At 39.5% G+C, this 26,055-nt stretch overlaps 2 protein-coding genes across 2 annotated transcripts in view; both read left to right on the top strand.

Annotated features, from left to right (window-relative positions):
• Window positions 1-6,343, top strand: part of LOC135474835 (uncharacterized) — a 38,126-nt gene extending 31,783 nt beyond the window's left edge. Inside the window, exons 25-29 of the mRNA XM_064754449.1 lie at window positions 369-501; window positions 1,402-1,501; window positions 2,862-3,051; window positions 4,541-4,617; window positions 5,145-6,343. Coding sequence (XP_064610519.1) covers window positions 369-501; window positions 1,402-1,501; window positions 2,862-3,051; window positions 4,541-4,617; window positions 5,145-5,386 — 742 coding nt within the window. The 3' untranslated portion in view covers window positions 5,387-6,343. The remainder of the gene's footprint in view (window positions 1-368; window positions 502-1,401; window positions 1,502-2,861; window positions 3,052-4,540; window positions 4,618-5,144) is intronic.
• A 5,548-nt stretch (window positions 6,344-11,891) lies between these two features.
• On the top strand, window positions 11,892-25,585 carry LOC135474747 (homocysteine-responsive endoplasmic reticulum-resident ubiquitin-like domain member 2 protein). The gene is made up of 8 exons (XM_064754329.1): window positions 11,892-12,594; window positions 12,925-13,002; window positions 13,216-13,308; window positions 14,196-14,311; window positions 15,437-15,613; window positions 15,812-16,117; window positions 16,482-16,662; window positions 23,506-25,585. Exons 1-8 carry the CDS (start codon window positions 12,451-12,453, stop codon window positions 23,677-23,679), a joined length of 1,269 nt encoding a protein of 422 aa, XP_064610399.1. The 5' UTR covers window positions 11,892-12,450; the 3' UTR covers window positions 23,680-25,585.
• The last annotated feature ends 470 nt before the right edge of the window (window positions 25,586-26,055 follow it).

The raw sequence follows: 26,055 nt of genomic DNA, 5'->3' as shown, positions 1-26,055 counted from the left end.
ATAAAAAAAAAACAAAAAACAAATGACAAAAGAAATTTTGTTCTGATATTATAGTCTTTGGTATGACCCGACCCAACACATGTGTGAGGAGTACAAGCATGTGCATAAGAAATAGGCCTCAGATATTTGAAGAGTGCCATTTGAACAGTTCTTTACATGCCATTAAAGCTTATGGAAGGCATCTGTGAGGTTGAAATACTTCAAGCAAACAAGGCACAAATAGAAAGCAAACGTCAAAAGAAGCATATTATAGATATAGAGAAAACAATATACCAGCCATCAGTGTTGTATTGTTTTCTGGTTGTTAGATAGTTTAAATATAAGTGAATTTAGTTTGATCTAGTGATTCGTCTATTTTGTTTTTTCAGGTGGATGGCGTCCTTCAAGATCCATCTGGAGGATACAATTGAGAAATTAAGGCGAGGTCAGAATGTTCATGGAAGGCTGGGGCAGAGGCAAGCAGCAGGATCTCAAGCAAGCAGCACTAGGAAACGCTCTCCGGTATTCACAGTAGACATAATATAGTCAAAACTATAGCTTGTCTTAATTTCCTCTTGCTGCTAATAATGATTGCATGAATGATTATGGCTTGATGCTACATGTACTTCAGCTGTATTGCAGCCATATTTTGGCAAGCCTAAGGATGGTGAAGCCTATATGTACATGTATATTTTGATGCGGTGGCTGTGAGTTCAAGTCCAGCTCATGCTGGCTGCCTATCAGGTCGTACATGTGAAAGTCTGTCAGCAACTTGCAGTTGATCGTGGGTTTCCCGTGGGCTCGGCCCAGTTTCCTCCCATCATATTGATGGCCACCTTTGTGTAAGTGAAATATTCTCGAGTATGGTATAAAACATCCGTCAAAGAAATAAATATATGTATATTTTGACCTGTATTTGCACAGGTAATATACATGTTCTGTGGTTAGAAGCACTTGACTTTCAATGGCTAGGACATAGGAGGGGTGGCTTCAAATCCAGCCATGGACAGAAAATTTGTCGATTCTCCCACTCTCTCTGCTTGTTACTGCTTGCACAGTCTAGTATTGTTGAAGACAGCATGTATTCCCCTAATAGGGTGTGCATATCTGTACATCACATGTGAAAGAGTTCATCAGTAAACTTGCCAAAGGCCAGTTGTTTATGCCAGGAACTCAGATTTCGTCCACCCATAATATTGACAACCTTTTGTTTGAATTCTTAAGCATGGTGAGAGTGGCAACAGTCAAACAAATAAATAAATAAATGTGCTGCAGCAGGTAAGCTTCCAGTATTTAAAGTTCCTGAAGTGGGGTGTTTAGACTACTGTAATGTTGAAAGGTTGCTGAAAAGTTGGAGGACCTGAAGTCTGGACCAATCAGCCTGCCTGTCTCTCAGTTGTTGTGTGACATTGTGTGCTGTAGGGAGAAGACAGTGTGGTGGATACATCTCCCAAACTGGAGCGATCAACAGACAACAGGCCAGTGAGTCAGAACAAAAAGCCACCTCATCATGCTATCACAGGTAACATTGTGGTTTACCAGGAATCATTTGTGTGCTCCTGATAGAGATATCACTCCTAAAGCCTGTGCTGGGTCATTGGATCAGATTTCCCATACATCCCTAACCTGTAAACCTGTACTGTCTTATATCATGTATATGGGTGTGAAGTGATGAAGGGAACTTTCTGGAACTCCTAGGTTTGGTCGTAGGCACTTTGAACATGTGCACAGTCTTTTTGTACTGATAAAAAATTTTTCCATTGAGATTCTTTACCCATATAACTGACTCCCATTGTACAGGAGAAAGATTCTTGAGTGTGTGACATTAAACAGTAGTTGAAGTACAGGTAAATAAATAAATATACTGGCAGGTTGCTGGCTGTAGGTCTGAGAAATGTTGGTCCAATCAAATTATTGCTCAATGATTTTGAGAAGTGAAATGAGCTTTTTCATCATTTGTCTTTTGAAGCAACAATTTCACTTCGTGCAAACATCCTCCAAAGTCATTAACAAGAAGTCAAGATAGGAAGCAGCTACTAGATGGGACCAGTGTGATACGGGGTTATTGACAGCAACAAAGGCCAATACATCATGTCACATGGTTTACACTTTATTATACATTGTACATGGGAGTTTGCCTTATTGCTGCCAGCATCTCATTATTATCTTATGATGGACATATTGAGTAAGGTACCATAAAGGGACAAATAGATGCGGCATCCTACTGTAAGCTGTGCATCCTCACAGTAAACTGTGCTACAGTGAGACGCCCAGCATGTGTCGTCACTGTGGAGATGCAAAAAGGCACACGCCCTGAATGGCACGCACCCAGCCACCCAGTCACCCAACCCAGCCTGACAAACATAAAATAAACAGTGGTGAGAACTCAAATTGGGTTGGCTGGTATGGGGTACAACCCCTATAATAGTTTGTATTAGCAAGGCTTTGTAAATTACCTTAGTCACAAGAGGCATCACTCAGCTACAGTTGCGAAATGAAAATGAATGCATGCATTCTATCAGTTACAGATTGATGAGCAGACTTGTTAAAAACTAAATACTAGTAAATACAAAAATATTTTTCTTTGAACATAACCTCTTTCCCCAGTTGGACATTTTCTGTTTTTTTCCTCGATGACAGATTTGTCTTGCCATCTATGTTTTCACTTGATCCTCTTGGGCATGGGCTAAGTTAACATTTTGTGTTGAGGGATTTCCCTGAATTTTATTCCAAGTATCCTCTTACCATCTAAAAGCTGCAACCCTTGTAAAAGTTTCAAATATGAGGGAAAAAGTGCAGCATCATCTTTCTGTGCTTGTACAGTAAATTTTTAGAAGTCCATACAGGAAAGAGAATCATAGGTGTGCGTTTTTGTTTTTTAGTCAACTTAGACAGTGTGACTGATTCGTCAGTGCTGGAAAATGCAACATTTGTCGAGGCCATTAACTATTTCTGTGAGATCACGTTTGAGAAGGAAATGGAGAAATTAAGACGAGGACCTATTCCACCAATCAGTGAAGAGAAATCTGGACAGACAAAGAATACTGTTTTGGTATTGCCTAAAATACAGCAGTAAGTTTCTTTTTTGTGCACTCATAGTAAGTTTGCTATTTATATATTGTTAGTAGATACTGCAGTATCTTTGATCTAATTTGCCTGTAGAAACCTTGTATGCAAAAGCACTCTCTTGTACACTCTCACATTCAGTTTTAATAATTGTATACACAGATCAACCAAACTTCACCTGTGAGATAACAGAAAATAAGCAGTTGGGTAAATGTGTGAGTTTTGTGTATTGAGATTTGGATTGAGGAACATAACAAAATGACATCCGCATCTGTGCACTAGTGCAGAATATTGGATTTGAAGTGGTAACAGGGCTGATTACCAGATAGCAAGACGTGATGTTTTATCCATGATACAATGATGGATTATCATGATGGATTATCATGATGGATTATCATGATGGACTACCATGATGGACTATCATGATGGACTATCATGATGGACTATCATGATGGACTACCATGATGGACTACCATGATGGACTATCATGATGGACTACCATGATGGACTACCTTGATGGACTTTCATCATGACTACCATGATGGATAACCATGATGGACTATCATGATGGACTATCGTGGTGACTACCTTGATGGACTTTCATGATGGACTGTCATAATGACCACCATGATGAACTACCATGATGGACTATCATGGTGACTACCTTGATGGACTGTCATGATGGACTGTCATAATGACCACAATGACCACAATGATGGACTGCTCTCTATCGTGGTGACTACCTTGATGGACTGTCATGCTGACTACCATGATGGACTATCATGATGGACTGTCATGCTGACTACCATGATGGACTATCATGATGGACTACCATGATGGACTGTCATGATGACTACCATGATGGATTGTCTTGCTGACTACCATGATGGACAACCATGATGGACTACCGTGATGGACTATCGTGGTGACTACCATGATGGACTATCATGGTAACTACCTTGATGGACTGTCATGCTGACTACCATGATGGACTATCATGATGGACTACCATGATGGACTGTCATGATGACTACCATGATGGACTGTCATGCTGACTACCATGATGGACAACCATGATGGACTACCATGATGGACTATCGTGGTGACTACCTTGATGGACTGTCATGCTGACTACCATGATGGACTATCATGGGAACTACCTTATGGGCTATCATGGTGACTACCATGATACACAAGCCTATAGGCTATTTGCTTGTGCTATAACAGTGTGTATATGTTTGCAGTTTGCTGCTTTAATACCCTACTCCAAACAACTGCATTGGACGAGAGGTTTAGGTATACATGTACATGTCCTTATACTACAAGTTTATTGCACAAAAAGCTCTTCCCAAATTAATTATGTATTCAAACTTTTCGGTTTATGTGTTACAAATGAAAAAATGGTGAATAAATTCTTGTTTCTTCTTGCTTGTTCTTGCCAGTGATTTACAATCAAAGTTTGTTGACAAAAAGCTGTATGTTTATTATTGTGCAGTAAGACTGCTCTGGTACGTCTTGGAGAAACTCACACCAGTTGTTGCAGACCCAAGCGGGAAACCTCCTATAATACTGGTAAGTTGGGATGATTCGTTTGTTTATTTGATTGGTGCTTATGCAGTATTCAAGAATATGTCAGGTGTACACATATTTGGGGATATTATCTGAATATCTCTACCACTTGTTGAATGCTTGCAGCATGCCATCAAGTACTGTATACTATTTCCAAAATAGTAAAAGGACCATTTCCTTATGGGGACCTACAGGGGAAATTTAATATTCTGAGCAAATGGAATGGACCACACTTATGTATATAAGAATGTACTTTGATGTCTAGTTTGAAAATTGTAAATTTCACATATTCTGATATAATATTGTCTTGCTTGGTTCAAGGGTATTGACTGAAGAGCTGATAAAAATTTAGATTTTTTAAAGCACGAAAGGAAAAGAGAAAGAAAAACATTTGACTGGACTTGAACCTGAGATATTTTTTTTGTACACATGACATAATTATCCTGTTTCTGTTACCCCCTCCCCCAACTAAATAAAGGAAGTAAATTATCACCATTGGTATAGTTGTCATGGTGTTTGTATGTTTACAGACTACAGACAGATGCCTCCTGGGGCTAGTGTGACCCAGACACCTGATTTCCCTCCCAGCATCAACTTACCCATGAAGAAGCTGTACCTAAACCCATTCCCCAGTCCCCAGGACACAGTGGACTTGCGCTTCCAGGAGCCTGTCCTTATCACTCTGAAATCTTCACAGAAATATTTCATACCAGAACAGTCGTATTGCTCTCTCTCCATGGCTCATGTCAATACCATTCCTGCTGCAAGATAGTTCACACTGGCAATGTTTGTTGGAAATGTTGTCAGTAGACTTACTTGTAAGTGTCCACATATACCTGGTTTGTGGTAGCCCGAGATTGTAAAACATTTATTGGCAGTACCCTTATAAATACTGATTCCAAGTATGTATAATTAAATATGATTTGCAAGTTTGTTAAAGTCTTAAAAGCTTCATGTTACATTATGAGTTTTAACTGTGATAGTTTTGCAAGAACCTGTGATATTGTTTTTCTTGCACTATATTTTCACAACTGTTAAACACACCAGTCTGTGTGTTTATTTATGATTTCAATAAGGTTTTTTCCTTGAAATCTACTCTCAACAATTTCATTTTTAAAGTTTTCTATAAATTGACCATATTACAAATGAATTGATGCATGGAGTTTTAAAACACCACACATCATGTGTTAGTGATAGTACATTTTACACTTACACACATAAATTCATAAAATTGCATGTATTGGTCCTTGACTACTTTCTATGTGGAAAGCAAAAACTGTGCTGGTTAATGCTTATGTACACTTAGATATATTATTTGAACAGAGATCAGTGGTCAGTTTGAAAATAAGTATTATAGTGATGAATGCAACTTCAATTGGAGATTAGGTAACTGCTGATACTACACTAAATGTTCATGCGATCAAGTCTTTATTTGTCAACTTCAGCATATTTTATTCACAAATTAATTTATGAGTCATGAAAACACTATAAAAAGTGAAAGCACAATATTGTTTTGTGTTTAGTGTATGATTGAAAGTTTTTTTTATACATATACAATGTCATGTGATAGAAAAATTAAGGTTTTCCTACGGCATAAAACACCAATCATATAAATTAAGGTTTTCCTCTAGAAATGTAAATGGTTAAGTGCAAAAGCACATACTTACATGGGTCATTTAACTCAAATGAAAAAAAATGTGCATTCATTTAATAAATTTATTATAAAACCAAACAGACAAGCTGCCTTTTTTGAGGTTGACGGATGTGGTATCGGGATGTACCTATGCTGAGGACCTTGTGTGATAGAGATGTAATGTGACCTGGGGCCCGGTCTTAAAGACACAATGACCAGAAGATAGCAGCTCCAAGCTCATGACCCTGTTCAGTAGGCACATTCGGATGGTTGTGGGTTTCCCCCGGGCTCTGCCCGGTTTCCTTCCACCATAATGCTGGCAGCCGTCATATAAGTGAAATATTCTTGAGTACGGCGTAAAACACCAGTCAAATAAATAAATAAATGACCAGAAGACAGCAGTTCCAAGCTCATGACCCTGTTCAGCAGGCACATAATGACCGGGAGACAGCAGCTCCAAGCTGAGGGCCCTGTTTAGTAGGCACATAATGACCAGAAGACAGCAGATCCAAGCTCATGACCCTGTTTAATAGATACATTATGACCAGAAGACAACAACTCCAAGCTGAGGACACTGTTCACTAGGTACATAATGACCGGAACACAGCAGCTCCAAGCTCATGACCCTGTTTAGTAGGCACATAATGACCCAGAGACAGCAGCTCCAAGCTGAGGGCCCTGTTTAGTATGCACATAATGACCAGAAGACAGCAGCTCCAAGCTGAGGACCCTGTTCAGTAGGCACATAATGACCACAAGACAGCAGCTCCTAGCTGAGGAGCCTGTTTAGTAGGCATATAATGACCTGTAGACAGCAGCTCCAAGCTGAAGACCCTGTTCCGTAGGCACATAATGACCACAAGACAGCAGCTCCTAGCTGCTCCTGTTTAGTAGGCATGTAATGACCTGTAGACAGCAGCTCTAAGCTGACGACCCTGTTCCGTAGGCACATAATGACTAGAAGACAACAGCTCCAAGCTGAGGACCCTGTTTAGTGGGCACATAATGACCCAGAGACAGCAGCTCCAAGCTGAGGGCCCTGTTTAGTAGGCACATAATGACCAGAAGACAGCAGCTCCAAGCTCATGACCCTGTTTAATAGATACATTATGACCAGAAGACAGCAACTCCAAGCTGAGGACACTGTTCACTAGGTACATAATGACCGGAACACAGCAGCTCCAAGCTCATGACCGTGTTTAGTGGGCACATAATGACCCGGAGACAGTAGCTCCAAGCTCATGACCCTGTTCAGTAGGCACATAATGACCAGAAGACAGCAGCTCCAAGCTGAAGACCCTGTTTAGTAGGCATATAATGACCTGTAGACAGCAGCTCCAAGCTGAGGACCCTGTTTAGTAGGCATATAATGACCAGAAGACAGCAGCTCCAAGCTGAATACCCTGTTTAATAGGCATATAATGACCTGTAGACAGCAACTCCAAGCTGAAGACCCTGTTTAGTAGGCACATAATGACCAGAAGACAGCAGCTCCAAGCTGAAGACCCTGTTTAGTAGGCACATAATGACCAGAAGACAGCAGCTCCAAGCTGAAGACCCTGTTTAGTAGGCATATAATGACCTGTAGACAGCAGCTCCAAGCTGAGGACCCTGTTTAGTAGGCATATAATGACCAGAAGACAGCAGCTCCAAGCTGAATACCCTGTTTAATAGGCATATAATGACCTGTAGACAGCAACTCCAAGCTGAAGACCCTGTTTAGTAGGCACATAATGACCAGAAGACAGCAGCTCCAAGCTGAAGACCCTGTTTAGTAGGCACATAATGACCAGAAGACAGCAGCTCCAAGCTGAAGACCCTGTTTAGTAGGCATATAATGACCTGTAGACAGCAGCTCCAAGCTGAAGACCCTGTTTAGTGGGCATATAATGACCTGTAGACAGGAGCTCCAAGCTGAGGAACCTGTTCAGTAGGCACATAATGACTAGAAGACAACAGCTCCAAGCTGAGGACCCTGTTCAGTAGGCACATAATGACCACAAGACAGCAGCTCCAAGCTGAGGACCCTGTTTAGTAGGCACATAATGACCTGGAGACCGCAGCTCCAAGCTGAGGACCCTGTCCACTAGACACATAATGACCAGAAGACAACAGCTCCAAGCTGAGGACCCTGTTTAATAGGCACATAATCACCTGGAGACTGGAGCACCTAGCTGACCCTGTTTAATTGGCACATGATGACCTGTAGACAGCAGCTCCAAACTGAAGAGCCTGTTTAATTGGTACATAATGACCCGGAGACGAGCTCCCGGCGGAGGACCCTGTGTAATAGACACAGACTGGAGCCCCTAGCTGAGGACCCTGTTTAGTAGGTACATAATGACCTGGAGACTGGAGCTCCTGGCGGAGGACCCTATGTAATAGACACAGACTGGAGCCCCTAGCTGAGGACCCTGTTTAATAGGTACATAATGACCCGGAGACTGGAGCTCCTGGCGGAGGACCCTGTGTAATAGACACAGACTGGAGCCCCCAGCTGAGGACCCTGTTTAATAGGTACATAATGACCCGGAGACTGGAGCTCCTGGCGGAGGACCCTGTGTAATAGACACAGACTGGAGCCCCTAGCTGAGGACCCTGTTTAATAGGTACATAATGACCCGGAGACTGGAGTTCCCGGCGGAGGACCCTGTGTAATAGACACAGACTGAAGCCCCCTAGCTGAGGAGCCTGTTTAATAGGTACATAATGACCCGGAGACTGGAGCTCCAAGCTGAAGACCCTGTTTGATAGACACAAGATTATCCGGAGACAGCAGTTTAAAGCTGAGGACCCTGTTCAACAGACACATAATGACCCGTAGACAGTAGCTCCAAGGTGAGGACCCTGGTTAATAGTCACATAATCACACGTAGCAGCTCCGAGTTGAGAACCCTGTATGACTGACCTGTAATGCGATACAGTGACAGCTGAGGACCCGGTCTGATAGACGTACATGTATAACGATCCGGGAACAAGCTCTGAGCTGTGGACCCTGTTCGATAGGCGTATAACGATCCGGGAACAGCAGCTCTGAGCTGAGAACCCAGACGGATAGGCGCATAACGACCCGGAGACGCCAACCCCGAGCTGTGGACGTCGTACAATGAAGCTCTGAGCTGTGGACCCGGTCTGATAGGCGTATAACGACCCGAATCTATGCGTCGAAACATTAGTAAACCAGCCGTCTACCAAGATGAATGTTCCAGGTCAATAATCGCAAGGCGAGTTCCCAAAACGAGGTATTTTAACATAAATTACCGAAGAACTATAAGAAAGCATATAAAGTACGAAAATGGAGAGGAATCATGCAAAGAGAAGCAGTCAACAGTTCTCAATGACGTTGGAAAGACGCAGGATTTATATATCCAAAGTGGCGATCTAATTCAACACGATGAATACAGTTTTATTGATTTTATTTGATTGGTGTTTTACGCCGTACTCAAGAATATTTCACTTATACCACGGCGGCCAGCATTATAGTGGGAGGAAACTGGGCAGAGCCCGGGGGAAGCCCACGACCATCCGCAAGTTGTTGCCTGACCTTCCCACTTACGGCCGGAGAGGAAGCCAGCATGAGCAAGACTTGAACTCACAACGACCGCATTGGTGAGAGACTCCTGGGTCATTATGCTGTGCTAGCGTGCTAACCAACTGAGCCACGGAGGCCCCCGATGAATTCGTTTTACCAGATCTGTAATGAAACTTTTTTGGAAAGTTAACAGTAATTAATTCCACTGCACTACCCAAACTTATACATCTCTTTACCACCTTCCTAAATCTTCCAAATGCAATTTTTAAAGAGATAGATACCGTGCTTGTTTTTATTAAATGATGGATTGTATAAAAAGGTCGCAACTTACGAATAGCGAATGTGGAGGTATACGTATGGTAAATGTAGTGAAATTTGCACAAGCATTAACAATTTCTTGAATGAGAAAGATATTTGCTAAAACTCAAAACTGGCCAAAATGTGAGCTTTAAATCCGAGAACTTTAAACACTTATTCACCGTTGGAAGCGCGTATATGAAAAACATACGACACTTCTTAAAAAATCCCTTTTGGCTAGATACCTTAAAGGCATGGGGGGGGGGGGGGGCTTCAGCAAAAAAATAAAACATATATTACTCTTAAATTGTTTGGATGAGCACATATGCAATAATTCGCATTTTAAATACCCAACATATAAAATAATGGCATGACAGTAATGTCCGGTATGTTAGAAATCTAATAAATCCAGTAGAACAATTTTTAACATTTACAGATTTTAAGCAGAAATATAAAGTAAAGGGCATTTTTTGTACTACAATAAACTATTAGCAAGCATACACATCAAACGGTAACAGGATGCAGATGTGTGCAAAGATGTTGATCTTATGAGACCAGCTCTCTCTTTTTCATTTCAATATTGGTTAGAGGAAAAAGGGGAGCCAGGGTTTCCATGATATCTTCAATACTATTAAATTGCAGAACAAAAATATCAAAACTGGGAAAATGTACTCAATATAAGAGATACAGATTGGCGTGATGTTTTTATTGCCGCTTTCCACTCTTCTTCCTGTACAAAACTGAAAGATTTCCAATATAAGCTTTTACACAGAATAATTCCATCCAATACATATCTACATAAAACTGGACGAAAATCATTTGTAAGGAAAACAAAGAAAGAATAGAGCAATGGGCGGAACTTCCCAAAGAATCAGCAAACAAGGGAGGTTCTTTCAAAACCTCCTATACGCCTATTTTCCACTGTCTGTTAAATCAGTCATACTCGCTACCAAAATTGCCATTAGTCAGTGACACGTACGTAACAACATAAGCTCCACACACTGATATGTTTGAAGTTCACATTATTACGTGGAAAATGAAGTTAGAACACTTTTTCTAACTGATGATGTTAAAGTCCATAAGCCCCGTTTCGACGGCAAGAAAATATTGCCTCGAGTGACGTCATAATTATTCAAAGGCCATTGCCTGCTGCATATTGGGCGGAGTTCAACATGTTTTGACGGAGGGCGATATCGGTTTCGTAAACTGCTGTCTATCTTGTTTCTGCCTCTGTCATGCTTGAAATTGTTTACACGTTTTCGCATCATATTGCCTTAATAAATGAATAAAATGTTATCTGTTGTAGTAATGTCAGGAAATTTCGTTATTAAAAAAAAGACAATGTAGCCTATTCGCAGAAATTGTAGTGTAGGACGTGTTACTGCGTGGAGTTTAACATTATGAATTAGAAAAAGTGAAAATGAAGTTCCAACATATCCATCTGAAGAGCTTGTGTAACGAGTCACTAACTAAAGGCAATTTTGGTAGCGAGTATGACTGATCTTAGAGGCAGCGGAATATAGGCGACTCTCTAAAAGAAATAGACAATAACTTGTTTGTTTCTCCTAGCTGTGTCACCTGCATGTTTATAAACTCCCGACCGCTGCTTAGGTTGTTAACTTTAAGCCCGACTACTGATAATATGAACCAGCACGTCTACTTTTAAACAGAAAAAATACAACAAAAAAACAGGTATCAGCACTACAGGCGGAAGCCAGCGGGTACTGAACGTCTTCTAGCCAATCACATCTCGCCAAATAGACCTTGTGGTCATGTGACTGACGTCATCTGGTTATTTCGTTGATGTGGACAAAATTCACGGATGATCAAGGAGATAAACAAGAAAGCTATAAGCATGAGGAGTTCGTAGGTGACAATACGTAGTGTGTCGGCATTTAGTAGACACGGTTTTGTTGGGTTGTTTACTGCCATCTTTCTTAGTGTATGGTATCCCGCTGTGCTTTTAGATATTCATCCTCAAGGTCTACACTGGTATACTGTTAAACAACAACAACAACAACACGGTCTTGACAGTTGACTTCGGTTTCGCGAATCTGGAAAACACACATCTTGGGGTATATAGACTGCAGCTGATCTCGTGAAATTTACCAGATATATGAGAAGCCAGTGAAACTTGCTCCGTTTTAGGAGAAATATTGTGGAAAAGAAGGAATTGTTCTGTGTAATTACTTGTGCCATTTGCAGCATTGATCAGCCGTTGTTTGTTTTTGGGGTTTTTTTGTGGGTTTATTTTTCACTTGTAGTGTTAAAGGCCCTACCTGAAATATTGCTTTAAGCTGAAGCAGCTTTTGTGTTGACTTTCTGAGGACACTGTTCAAGTTTCATGCTTTGCTAGCTGAGGAAGAGATCTACCATGGATATAGGACCCAGTAACCCAGTGACTCTAGTGGTGAAAGCCCCAAATCAACGCATTGCCGACCAAACAATCGAGTGTATGCTTGGATGGACTGTGAAGAAATTAAAGGAGCATTTATCTTCCGTGTATCCCAGCAAGCCGGTAATGCTTTTTGTTCTTCTGATTTCCTGTGGAGTTTAGCTTTTCAACTATGTGATGATGGGTAATTTCCATATAGATAAATAGACAGAATGTGAGTTTAGCAACAACTGTGCAAATTTTATCTACCATAAAATCACACCTTTTAGTCGCGTTAGTTTGGGAGAACCTCCACCTCGCGTCATCCAGACCTGTGTTAAAATACAACTCCAGAAACGCTGATTTCACTTATTTTGATCATGTTTGAGTCTTACATTTATGACATTTTTGGAACTACAACATAGCATTTATCTTTGATATGTGTACTTATAATCTACTGATAATTTTTTGCAGGAAGAGAAAGAGCAAAAGCTGATATATTCTGGAAGGTTATTGCAAGATCATTTAATGCTGAAGGACATTTTGCGACAGGTATGCAAAGATGTTTTCTAAATATCCATTCTGCTATCCTTTGTTTACATATTAATGTCACTATAAGTTAAAACTTGACAAAAAAATTGTTTTACAGCACTTTCACATTACGGAATAAACTTGTGTTTGATTTCCTTATTTGCTTATGCTGCTACAACTAGCTCATGATTTCATATTCTGCATGTAATATAACCCTTTTATTTATGATTTCAGTATGGTGAAGACACTCAGCACACAGTTCACTTAGTTTGTTCTCCTACCAGTGAAGGTTCTAGTGGATACACTGATAGTCAGCCTAGGAACAGTGTAAGTATGAACTTTGTGTGTCTGACCTACATTTCTCAATGCTAAGTGAAATTCCCAGAGCGTTGTATATCGTTGATATTGACCTATGTAAGTTGAACATATGGTATGTTCCCAGATCTTTGTTTGCGTATCATGTGGTACCAATAGGGCTAGAACGATGGGAAAGCACCAATTTTATGGTATTGTAATGTGTATTTTGTTCGCTTTATATAAGGTTTCACTGACTGGCAAGTCTCCTAGACGGGATTAGATCCTGGCTGGCTTGACTGCTTTGTTCTAGGTCAGACGTTGTATCGTGACTAAAATTGTCATCTCCTTAACTCCTTAGCCAAATAAAATTAAACTTTATTCGTTACTGTACCTTCCCTCCCTCAAGTATGAGGGGATATTCTGGTTTCAGCTCATCTGTCCATCCATCCTAACTTTTGCTTTAGCATGACAAATGTATCTCCTTTCAAACATATCCCTCTATGTGTTCTTTCGAGCTTTTGTTTCCACATGTTATCGCGATTGAAACAAACACACTGATCTCAGATTTGCTACAGGAATCCCTTGAACCTTGTTTGCGGATTATCTTCTACCAAATGAGAAACAAAGCGTATGATATCAGTTACAGTAGACTAGGGTGCAAGGCTTATGAGGATATCTAGTCAGTGTACTTTCAAGTCTACATGTTTGTATTTTGCCATTATCCTTTGACAAAATATTCTTCCTCACACTGATGGGTGTTATGTACCACATTAGAATTTTGTATTAAAGAAGAGGTCTCTATGGTCAGATGTCATGATTTGCTTCTTAGTTGTTAATATTAAATGTTGATAACCATAACTGATAACTACAGTATAGCTAATTTATCCATTGAATTAACCTTTTATTAACCTTTGTAGATGGTTAACAAACCTGTTCCTCCAGCAAGCAGTTCAGCACAGAGTGGTGGACTGCGACATAGGCGGCCAGAACCCACCCCTGTCTCTACACAACCTCCCACACATGTGCCACACAGGTAAGTCCAGGTGTAATAATATGGACAGCCCGTAGATAATACAACAGAGGCTCTATATTAAATCATGTGTTAATTCACATATGGTCTTCTCATGTTAATGTGTATGTTCTATCATGTGTCCTCTTTCACGTGATGAAATACTCATAAACACTTGTTACATGTATTAATGTTGGATTCACATGGACTGGTGTCTTTGTAAACACTTTTCACTACTGAGACTATCTGATGGGAGATAGAGTTAACAGTCTCACATCTGATGTCAGGGCAGACATTTTTCCCCCCAAAACGCAATAAATTTTTGAGCCTAGCTGGTACAGTGGTGTCGAAATTCAACTTTTCATTGTATACTAGTTTATAATAGTGGTAAAACTTGATAATTACTTCACATGGTGCTTCGGGTCTGTGTGCAGCTATTGTGTTTGTGTATGTGTTGTCTCTGTGGAGATACAGGTGGATCTGTCGATCTTTACCAAATCTGTCTTTAAGCTTCTTGTACATGGTTGCAGGATTATAAAACTACTATAGACTTGTCAGATTTTATTTTTAATTAGTAATATTACATGTGTTACAGACCTTAAAGTTGAAGCTAAATGCTCATTTTTTTTTGTGAAAACTCTTTTTATTATATGCAAAACAAGCATTTTGAAACCATGGCCACACACCACATTGGCCCTTACCAGTTTTCAGAATTTGATAAGAAAATATGGTACTTGTTATGAGCAATATCATAATAAACATGTACACCGACATTCAATGAAATATATTTAAGGACAGAGAAAAACATACAAAATACATTGCAGTGTAAGGTGTGAAATATTGAAATAGAACACAAAAAAATGCAAGAAAACAATATAACTTGACAAACATGTATAAACCATCACCAATCTCAAGTGTAAGGAGCAATATCGTAATGAAGATGCTCATCAACTTAAAAGGAAAGTCCAAAACATGAAAAAAATAGCTACAGTTTTGTTGGTAATTGATAGAGCTCAAACTTAATCCCCCCCACCCTCACCCCACCCAGCTACCAGTATGAAGTTAAACTCTTTAAGAGAAAGTTAAGATGATCATGTTTTAAATAGTAGTCATGTGTATGCTATGACTATTTTTTATTTTTTTGTACAGTTATGCTCAGCAAGCTGCCTTGTGGAATCAGTATATAGAGCAGATGGGTTATCAGATACCCAGTCAGATGAACCACCAGATGGTGCCGCCCGCAGTAAACCACATGGCCTACAATCCCCAGCAGTATATGTGGATGCAGCAAATGTATGCTCAGTACATGGCTAACTACATGCAATAGTAAGTCACATAAAGTATACAAATTGTATACCCTTCATTAAGAACCTACAGTAAGAATTTTTGTAAGTGAAAAATAAGTAAATTGCTCTGTGTGAACATGTGCAGTGTAAGGTTTGAAACTGTTTGAGGTATTGATTATGGGTGAGTTGGGGTAAGATTAAGAGCTCACTGAAAAGTCTGTTTTTGCTGTCCAACCAGTTATCAAACAGCCACTGCTAGCAGTACACCTCCAACCACACCTCCTGCCAACGCACAACCTTTGCCACAAGTCCCTAACCCTGCGGCCAATTTGAGAAACGCGCAGCAGCCAGCCAATCAGAACATTCGTATGAATGCGCAAGGAGGACCTGTGGATGATGATGATGAAGATGAATTTGGTCAGAGGGATTGGTTGGACTGGGTCTACACATTCAGTCGCTTTGGGGTGCTCCTCAGTATCGTTTACTTCTACTCCACAATGAGCAGATTCATCGTTGTCTTCCTCTTCTTCTTTGTTGTATACTTGTGAGTATTTCAGGGCAATTTTTCCTCTTAGCTTTTCCTTTATACATTAATTTGTATTTCATTTCAAAGTTTCGTCCATTTGAGCTTTGAAAGTATATAAGGCAGGATATTTCAAGAACGTTAGATGTCAAAAAGTTCATGATTAGCTTGCAAAAAATTGGTGCTTTACCCTGATATATACCTCCACACATAAACTGACCCCAACCGTATGATTAAAAATGTTTTAATTGTAAAGCATTACACCACAGTCAAGTAAATAAATCAAACAGGTCTGAAATAAAGTAAAAGAAATCATATTTATGAAGTTTTGTGAAAACATGCCTTGAATTCTTCTCTGTCTCATGGTATGAACAACTGTTCTCAGGTATGAGAAAGGCTGGTTTAGATTCAGGAGGAGGCAAGAACCTGAGGTTGTCGCTCAACAAGCTGAACAACAACAACAACAGCCGGCTGCACCTGCCCAGCCTGATGGAAACCAGCCAGTTGGAGCTGAAGTACCGCCAAATCAGACTGGGGAGGGAGACTTAGCAGGAAACAATGCACAAGTGAGTTAACTCATTTTGATTTAATGAACAGCAGGCTTCAGTCCTGGAACAGTACTAGGCAGAACTAGGCTAAAATCAGGCTCACAAAGATCATGACCAAAATATGCCAGAGTCTGAGTATGTATGGGAAAAGGTAGATACGAGGACCAGAACTTGCGTAAGACCTCAAACCGCTTAAATTGATCACGTTTGCGCCTTGTGTCGACTCGTTATATTGGTTCCCCCTGTTAAATGATATCCGGGTTAGGAGCAAGGAACTATAGGTTTGCACCGTCTGTCAATCCATTACACTGGTTTTTGGATTTTTTTGAAAATCATTCATCATATTGAAATAAAGTTGCATAGCTTTGTCATAACAAGCTACAGTTCAAGTTTGAGTTTTGGGCCCCTACATCCAATAAGCCACCTGAATTATCTCCCTTGTTATATGACAGCAGTTATGGCGTAGAGTGACATTGCCTATTGAACGGTAGGCCAATGCTGTATGTTGGCTGTGTCAGGATAGTGACAGATATTTTCCTGGCAACAAAGTGTAGAAAAGTCAGCGATTGAATGTTGCAGAAATGCAAGATATGCTAAAAGAAGTCATGTAGAATATACATAGGCCTGTTTGATAAAGTTCGCCAAAGTTGTCTGTTGTAGATGTATTTGAGTAGAGGATTTCCTCCGAATGCCTGCAAAAATAAAGTAATATTCAGCCTGTGCTTTCCAAATAAGTTTGCATAATTAAAATGTGTACTGAAGGTAGGTCCTTAAGTATCTTTGCCACTTGAACTGTGAAACCTGCCCTTACTTCAGGGGTGCATACACGTCGGCCCTAACTATTATTATTTTTATTTTAAAAAAAAATTATGTTTTTTGTCGCTGATCATTTGAAATGTCAGTCTGCGCTCTTTCCAGATATAAAATTTCCGCTGAGCAAAGTTGGCCTTATAGCTTTGATGGATATACTGTATCTGATGCCCGTAGATCGAGATAGGTCTAATTGGGAAGTGTTTTTACCTGTATCCAAGGACAAGTTGCTCAGGCTATAGCTGTAGCCCACTTATGTCGATCCCCAAGTTTATTTTTGGTGAATTAAATTAATTCAGTCATAGACTGTTATAAACACAGTGAGAAATTGAGACCTTACTTCATCATAATCCCTGCTGTTACATGATCAAAACCGCAGATTTTTGTAAATTGGTGGGTCGAAAATGTGTCTGTTTACTGATACATTGTTGTGTAGTGGAAACAGTGGTAGTGGCAATAGAAAGGGCAGGTGCATTTTAGATGCAGGAAAGTTCACATGCAAAGACAAAGTCCTCATTCTTATGTTTAAATGTTTTGGGCTGTGTAAATTAGGTCAAAACTGGTGATCTGAGCTGAGTGCTTACGCTCTTCATACATTTAGACAAGAGGCACATTGAATGGTGTATTGGTTACAGAATAAATGTTTGATCCTTGGCATGAAGGAAGAATCTGCTAAATCTCACAAAGTTCAATTAAAATTAGGAAATTTAGGAAGATGGAAACAGACTTCTCAGTATAGATTTTATTTTTCTAGGTCCTTAGGTTCCACTTCACTCTGTCAAAAGTCTCAGGTGGCCAGGATTTTGGTTATATTTTCAAATGCTCACCCAATCTGTAAAGGACCTGAAAATGCTAACACAAACTGTCGCCTCAAATTGTACTCATAAAAATACTTAACTAATGTTTACTTGTTAGTTTTGTTGTAAAATCTAAGAATATTTATTTTGAGAAATGGCAAATATTGGGTGACATAATTTAATACTGCATTTTGATCGATGTTGAAGAAGTTCATTTGAACAGGATTCTATGATTATTCTTCCCTTCTACAAAGAAAGAAAAAAGACTTACCTGCCTTCTTTTGTTATAAAGAGCTTGTAACATCAAGCAAACAGTATTTTCATGTTGGCAAAAGGTAATTATGTATTTCAAAAAAAATCAATATGGCACTATTACTGGGCAGTTAGATCTGAACAAAACACAAGACGACCTTGAAAAAAACTCCATATTTCTGATAGGGTGGTTAACATTTTGATGTCTATGAACCCCTGTACTTGGGCATTAGCCATTGTTAGAGGTCCCACCTATCAATAGCTTGCTCCCAAAATGGGAGAGTGACCTCAAGGGAAGTAATTAAGTGCGGCCCTAAGTGGACAAAATTGGGGTCGTTTCTTGTTTGCAAAATAGATCATGGTGTTGGATTAAGACCTAATGCATTGCTTCACCATGACAAGTTTAATACAGATCAAATTTTAAGTGTCAGGTTGCTTTATAGATTTCCCAAGAAAATCATTTTTGCTTTTTGTAGACTTCGACATAGATATTATGGTAGTCTGATGGCTCAAACTTAAAGGGAACATGTATTGGCTTTGTAATACTCCCAGAAATACTTGTTTAATGGGGAAAACTGCTTCCTGTCTGTATCAAGGCAATCCAAAGCTGTGAACTCATTTGTCCTTTCCTTTATTATGTCACAATTATCGGTGTATGTGTGCTCATAAAAAATACGTGAAGTGGACACGCACTGCAATATCACAGAAGAAAACGGTGTGTCCTACTGTCATGTGGACCTTCAGTGTAGCTCGTCCTCGAGTCTCCCATATGGCAAATTAGCACAAGTGTATGCCAACATTTATAGTGCTGTATGCAGTGGCTGGTTTTTATGTGCACATGCATGGCCATGTATGTGAGCAGGCCTTTATATTCCCCCAAAATCGCGGCGGTAAACGCCGTGCCCAAAATAAATCCGCCCAAATTACGCTGCCGCCAAAAAATTTATTATTTCTCCTAAATAATCGCTTTGGCAAGCAGAAAATATCATCACAGGCTGTTAATCCGTCGGTGGCTAAATAGTGTATCGTGTACGGTTCCCTTGTAGCGGACTTCGGTGACTCGTACATTGTACAGGTGACAATACACGTGAATCACGCGTTCCCCTTAGCCCGTTATGCATGGGAGCTCGGAAAGGTACCAGTTTAAAAGACGGGAAAAAACGAGAGCGCTGTATCGTGAATGGTCTACATGTGCTTGTTGAAGAATGTAAATAATGTCTTAATAATGAGTCAACGCGGACGTCCAAGAACGAGTGGCAAATCCCACAACAAGGGCAGCTCAACCTACCTCACTAAGAGGAAAATATTGGCCCGCCCAGCATCATCAGAAAACGACACTGTGTCGGGAATTCAGCGCTTTTTCCATCCAGTCTCAACGAAGCAAGTAGGCCTGCCAGCGAAGCCGGTGGAGAAGGGAGTGTGGAAGTAAATAGCCCCGGGTTGATCGAGTCCACAGATACAGGCATTGACACTGAATTTTCCCGAGCCGAAAAACCAAAACAGTTAGAAGGTGGCGGTTTTACTGAGCAACCTGTCAGGGTTGCAACAACAACAACTACTACTTCTACTATCGCTACATGTGACGCTGACACTGATACTCACAGTCCAACTACTACAAATGCTGGTGGGCATGAGAAATATTTGACTTCCGAGCCGGGCCCCCACAAGTCATCTTTTGAAACAGTTGACAGTGAAAGTCTTACTTCTAAGTGCACTACCACCAGTAATACAAGTTCAGCAGCATCTTTGGGAACACAGAAGAGACACCGAGTCGGAGATCGTAGATTTCGCAATGTGGACAGTATATTGCAGCAGTTCCCAGAGTTTGTTTATGGGAATACTGGGTTCATATGTAAAACTTGTTCAGTTTATGCATCAGCTCAAGATAGACAGAAGCCTAACGCCCAGGCGTTTATCTTTGGTGGCTCTAACTTAGGTGAACATCCAAGTGACAGACTCCATTCACATCTAAAAACAAATTTACATTTACAGTGTTTAGGAAACGAGAAGGAGGCAAGAAGAGTGTTATCTATTGGGGGACTATCAGGACTGTTTGATTCCAACCATATCAGTACAGTAGAGAGAAACCGGCAGTATATTTCACACCTGATTTTTTCTCTGGACTACTTCATAAAGCATCAGATTGCAAAGTCACAGCTTAGTGATTTTATTCATTTCCTGGCTGAGAAACTTCAGGAGCCTGTGACCAAAGATTTTTTGTCAAAATCCAATAACTTCAACTATGCTAAGTACTTAACAGGCCAATCAGTTGAAGGACTCCTTACTGCCTACAGTATGTGGTGTGAAAGGAAAATTAAATCTTCTCTTGCCAACAATTCAGGAATAACATATTTTGCAGACGAGAGTCAAAGCCACAATGACAATGATGAAATTATTAGCTTTCTGTGTTGGGTGGATGCTGATAAAATGGTTTAAACAATGGATGTGTTATCAAAAATAAAAATGGCCCACAATTGTGTGTGTTCAAAAGTATATATAAGTTGTGTTTTATATTCGGCATTGGCATGTCTTCATTTAGTGTCCGAATAAAAATACTTCACATTAATTTGTGACCATCAACCAAATGAATCTCCAGGCAACATGGACTGGTAGCTTTGGCTCCGGGGTCTTCCAAAACGCCGCTATTTTGGGGGATTTCGGGGCCAATGACTGTGCCCAAATTAGGGGAATATAAAGCCCTGGTGAGTGAACCTGCTGCAATGCCATCCTCTACATGTACAGTATGTCATCGTAATTTCCCCGTCCTACCAGCCATCCATCCATTGTATTAATAGGGTGACAGAACATTGGTGTGTACCGTGTGATATGATGTCCACTCTTCACTTAAGATGACCAAACTCTCTGCCTAGTATATCATGAGGTCCAGCTACAGAACATTCAAGTACAACCATGTTCTCTGCACTCATAGCCTATACTTGAATCCCATGGTATTGTCAGACATCTATTTAGCAGGTTATCGCATGGAGCAGTGCCGTGCCTATCAGGATGTCTGCCATGCCTCCGTGAAGCCACAGCGCAGTGTGCCCTGCCTATAAAAAACACTTTATTCTGTTTGCTGTTGTTTTCTGCCAAACAATAGTGTAATTACTTTAAGCGACAACTTCAAACTCCGAAGACAGGGGATGTCACTAGTGATTTATACTATCTTAAAGGATAAGAAAATCTTTATGCCAAGTACTTGTCAAGCATACCAGTCAACACTATTCATGAAAATGAATTTTATTTTTTTGTAACATTTGAGAAAAAACATTTGATTCTGATGGTATGATTTTTACAAGCAACTTAATTGATTGACTTTCAGAAGTGACATCAGTCACAGGACCCTGTTTTGTTTCAAATGCCTTACCAAATACTGTTAGTTATAATTTCTGAACAAATAACATTCAGTCCTATGGCTCTATTTGTGATTGATGTAGTGGAAATCACAAAAATAAAATAAATCCAAAAATATATGAAATAAACATAATTAAAACAATTCCTTATTGTTTAGGTCTTAAATTAGTAGACTGTCTGCTTTCCTTTTAAGAAAGGTATTTAATGTGAAACTTATTTGGTATCTGCAGGCAAGGCTTACATGATGTAGTTGAAAATATCAATTTTTTATTATCAGTGGAGGAGTTTTAATTGATAAATTCCATGAGTGACATGGTATTAATATACTCATGGTATTAATATTGACATATATTTAAACTATCTAAACTGGCCTTGAGTCGCAACATGGTGATCTCCAGTGACGGCAAATTCTTGGCAGCTGGGCCGAACCCCAGCTATAATGTCAAGGACACTCCTCCACTAAGCCTTTCTTAAATCCTGGCAAATCTTGTCCATAGGCAAAATAAAAATAGCAAACAATCACTGTACATCTATGTATGAAAATACATAGAAACTTCGCAAACAACAGCTATTATCTGAGTAGAAAAACTTCTTTAAATAAAAGTCCAACTCCTTTGTAGCAAATTTGCAGTGGCACAATGTTATGCAGTCAGTGGCTTCCCTTGAGATTGCAGCTGTTTTTATTAATTTGGTCCATCTCATCACAGTGTATTCCCACCAGCGCTGTGTCAGCCATTTGTGCCACTAATTCCATATTAGTGATGAAGTAGTTCACCCCTTGAGACGGATTCCATGTTAAAAATAACAAGCAGAACAAGCAGAAATTTACATAGTTTGTATCTAAATCTGACATAGCTGTACATGTACCCGTTTTCCTGTGGTGAGCATGTGCACTATGCATATATTTATACAACTTGTGTGCTATCGAGCAAATTCTTTAATAGAGATGGGGTTTTAAGGTGTCATTTGATATAAGGTGTCATTTGATTAAGAGTAGAACTGATGGATTTGAATGATCAGTTGTGAAGAGAGTACTATGTGACTGTTTCTTTCCCCAGTAAGTTTTTGTTTTTGTCCCCGACATTTCTACCCTGTCCTTTTAACGTTCATAGTTTCTACCCGCCATGTTATGGCTGAAGTATTGTCGATGTAGTGTTAATCTGAAATCATTCGTTCTTATTTTCTGTGTTACCGACAAAGTAACAGTAAAATAGCCCTGTGTCACAATGACATCACTGTCTAATTGTACAGGTGTGGTAGGCTAATCAGTGTTATTTCTGTACCCTGTTGTGCATATGATCAACAAAAAACAACAAATTGATATTACCTCTCATATTGTCCTTTTAAGTTTTATTATAAGTAAACACTAAAAAGGGAAATAAATAAATAAATTATTAAATAAATACACACAGTCCCTTCTTCAGATACTGGATAATGTAACAGCAAGTTCATGGTACACTTGCCTAGAAATGATAGTGTATCCAACACAGGCATTCACCTGTATATTTATACATAAGATGAAGGCAGTGAACCTGATGTTACTATCATTTTAAAACTTTCAAAGTAACAGATTACTTAAAGAATGTGATTTATATCCACCTTGCACCTCTAACACTTGATTCAATTTGGATGTGTTTCTGGTTTACAGTCTGAGAATGAGATTCAAGAAACACCTGAGGATTCTGAGGTGATGGGAGATAACTCTGGGGAAGCCCAAGCGGAGGAAGCCAGGCCAGGGGCCTTGACACTTCTGTGGTGCTTTGTTGTAACTTTTTTCACATCATTGATACCCCAGCCTCCCCCAGCTGTCAACCTGAACTGAGAGCTTGGGACTATAGACTTTTCCTTCTTCACAGATTTGCACACCACCAAGCCTGAAGATCATCCATACAGGTGTCAGATACAAGTGGCTTGGGGTGATGAACTGTCCCATGGACCATGTTCCCTGTCAAACAAATATGTAGATTTATAAATTGGCTATGTATAGCTGTAATCTGACAGAGTAATCTACATCCTTCTATTGGATGACTCAGTCCTTTCAGCCTTTGTTCTATGATGATGCACAAGGAAGGACAAATCTGAAGTCTTGCTGGTAAGCGTATGAGAGGAGATTGGCTTGGTGATACATTTTTTATATATGTCTTTGCCCAGTGGAACATTACCTTTTTGTGATACATTATTTATAGGCATATGAATTCAAGCTTGCTTAAGAGCTGATTTGTATTGCATTTGTTTGAATGAGTGGTCTGTTGTGTTTATCTGGAACACCAACATGCTTGATTATACAAGCAAGGTTTGTGTATGTACATTAAAATTCTTGTTTTGTAATCTGAAATCCATAAATAAGCACTCAAGTACACTGGTGACATGGCCGAAAAATGTGGCGACGAGCATGTGGGGTTATAAAGCACTAACTTTAATCAGTGTCCAGCTATTGTCATTAGGTGAAAATATTAAACCTTATATTTTATTGGACTCAGTTTGTAAATACAGTATACATGTCTGTGTGTACAGACTATCCTATGAGGCATACCTGTACATATCCTGGAAGTGTACCCTTGATTTGATCTGGGAACTACTGTGTACAGAGATATGAATGAAAAATTGACATTAACAAAGCCACCAACAGACTGCGGCAGGTGACATGCTTCAACCAACTTTCTTGCTATTGAAAACAACCATGTCAACATGAGGTACTCCCCTGGTGAACTTTTTATTTCATCTTTAACAGTTCTTACAAATTCATCTCGACTTTTTAACTTTATTTTCTTTGTTTGAGAATGGCTTTGGTAGGTGTCATCAGTTGAAAAGCTCTTAAAGCTCTCAACTGGTTTCACTCTGTTGATTGCATTTTGTAGACATATAGCAAACCATAACGTGTGAACAGAGTTTTTCAGTTGGCATTGTAGTAGGTATGTATTTTCTTGCCAAAAATAGTCCCCATTGGTGTGTTATGGAATCTCTAAGCATGTACAGTGTGTTTGTATAAGGTTAACAGGATAATATCACATGGAGTCCAAGCTCCAAATGCAGTGTGCATGTAGACTACTGGTACATCAGATTCTGATCATGAATCATTTGATACACAGATTTTGGATTTTTGGTTTGTTTGAAGCCTTCATATCTATATATATATACCTTTTAAATTTCTCTGACAGGTCACTTTCTCTGAAACTGAACAGAACAGCGGTTATGATAAATTTAGGTTAGTATTTTTGTATAAAATCATGTATACATGGGTTGAAATCCTACTTGTTCAGCTGTGAATGTTTGTAATTTTTGTTTTGTTTTGGGTGGTGGGAGGGGGGACTTTCATCAGTTTCTTCCACCCTAAGACTGACTTCTGTAGTATTCAAAATTTTTGAAAAGATTTCAAAGATTCTGTAGCATTTTATATCTTCAAATTTGTCTAATATAACTTTTGTGCTACAGATTTTGTTATTCTGGTCGCCAGAAGAGATAATTAAGGGTTTAGTAATTAAATCTTTAATTTAAAAGATGCAAGAATTTCATTGCAACAGTGTGATTACTTCTTGTTTTCAGTATCACTGCTTTAGTTTTCGATCTGGGTGTCATATTAATGTTGATATGTGTATCTCTTAGACATACAATAAATGTACATACATATTTCATTGTAATCAGTTAACAGTGTAATATATGTAAATATATTTTCAAATCAAGGCATGCTTACCAGGTCTCCTCACAGATATAAATTAAAACTTTCAAAGAATATGCTGTTCCCTGTTTCCTTAATCAAGAGTATTGTCAGCTGTGTGTTTCATTAACCTTTTGGGTGTGTTTGATGCCATGCTGTACATGTGGCTTCTGTGCAGGCTACTTACAGTTATATGAAAGCTGAAGTTGTAAGCAGTCTGGTCAATTTGTATATATGTCCTGAGCAATACATGAATTTACATTATTCCTGGTCGCAAACGGGAGATAGAATTGAGCATGCTACTGTCTGTCCAACCGGACTCTCTTCTGTCTGTCCACCTGTAGCTGGAGGTACCAATGTGGAAAGATGGTTGAGATTGGTTTTCATGAAAATCCTGGATCCAAGCATGCTTTAATCGGCCATTTTAGCTTTCATTGATTTGTCTATGGCTTATCTATGTTGTGAAGATGATGTGTTTGAAGGAAATCGAGGGATCCCTTAGAATTGGGCTATTGGGAGGGTTAGTATTGGGTTATTGGTGAG

Source organism: Liolophura sinensis, chromosome 9, assembly GCF_032854445.1.
Source record: "Liolophura sinensis isolate JHLJ2023 chromosome 9, CUHK_Ljap_v2, whole genome shotgun sequence".
NCBI lineage: Eukaryota > Metazoa > Mollusca > Polyplacophora > Chitonida > Chitonidae > Liolophura > Liolophura sinensis.
Note: the sequence above shows the minus strand (reverse complement) of the source record. Positions and strands in the feature narration are given on the sequence as shown.

Coding starts and splice junctions, on each gene's coding strand:
- LOC135474747 (XM_064754329.1), top strand. CDS start 12,451: ATGGATATAGGACCCAGTAACCCAGTGACTCTAGTGGTGAAAGCCCCA. Junction 12,595..12,924: donor CCGTGTATCCCAGCAAGCCG/GTAATGCTTTTT, acceptor AATTTTTTGCAG/GAAGAGAAAGAGCAAAAGCT. Junction 16,663..23,505: donor TAGCAGGAAACAATGCACAA/GTGAGTTAACTC, acceptor TCTGGTTTACAG/TCTGAGAATGAGATTCAAGA.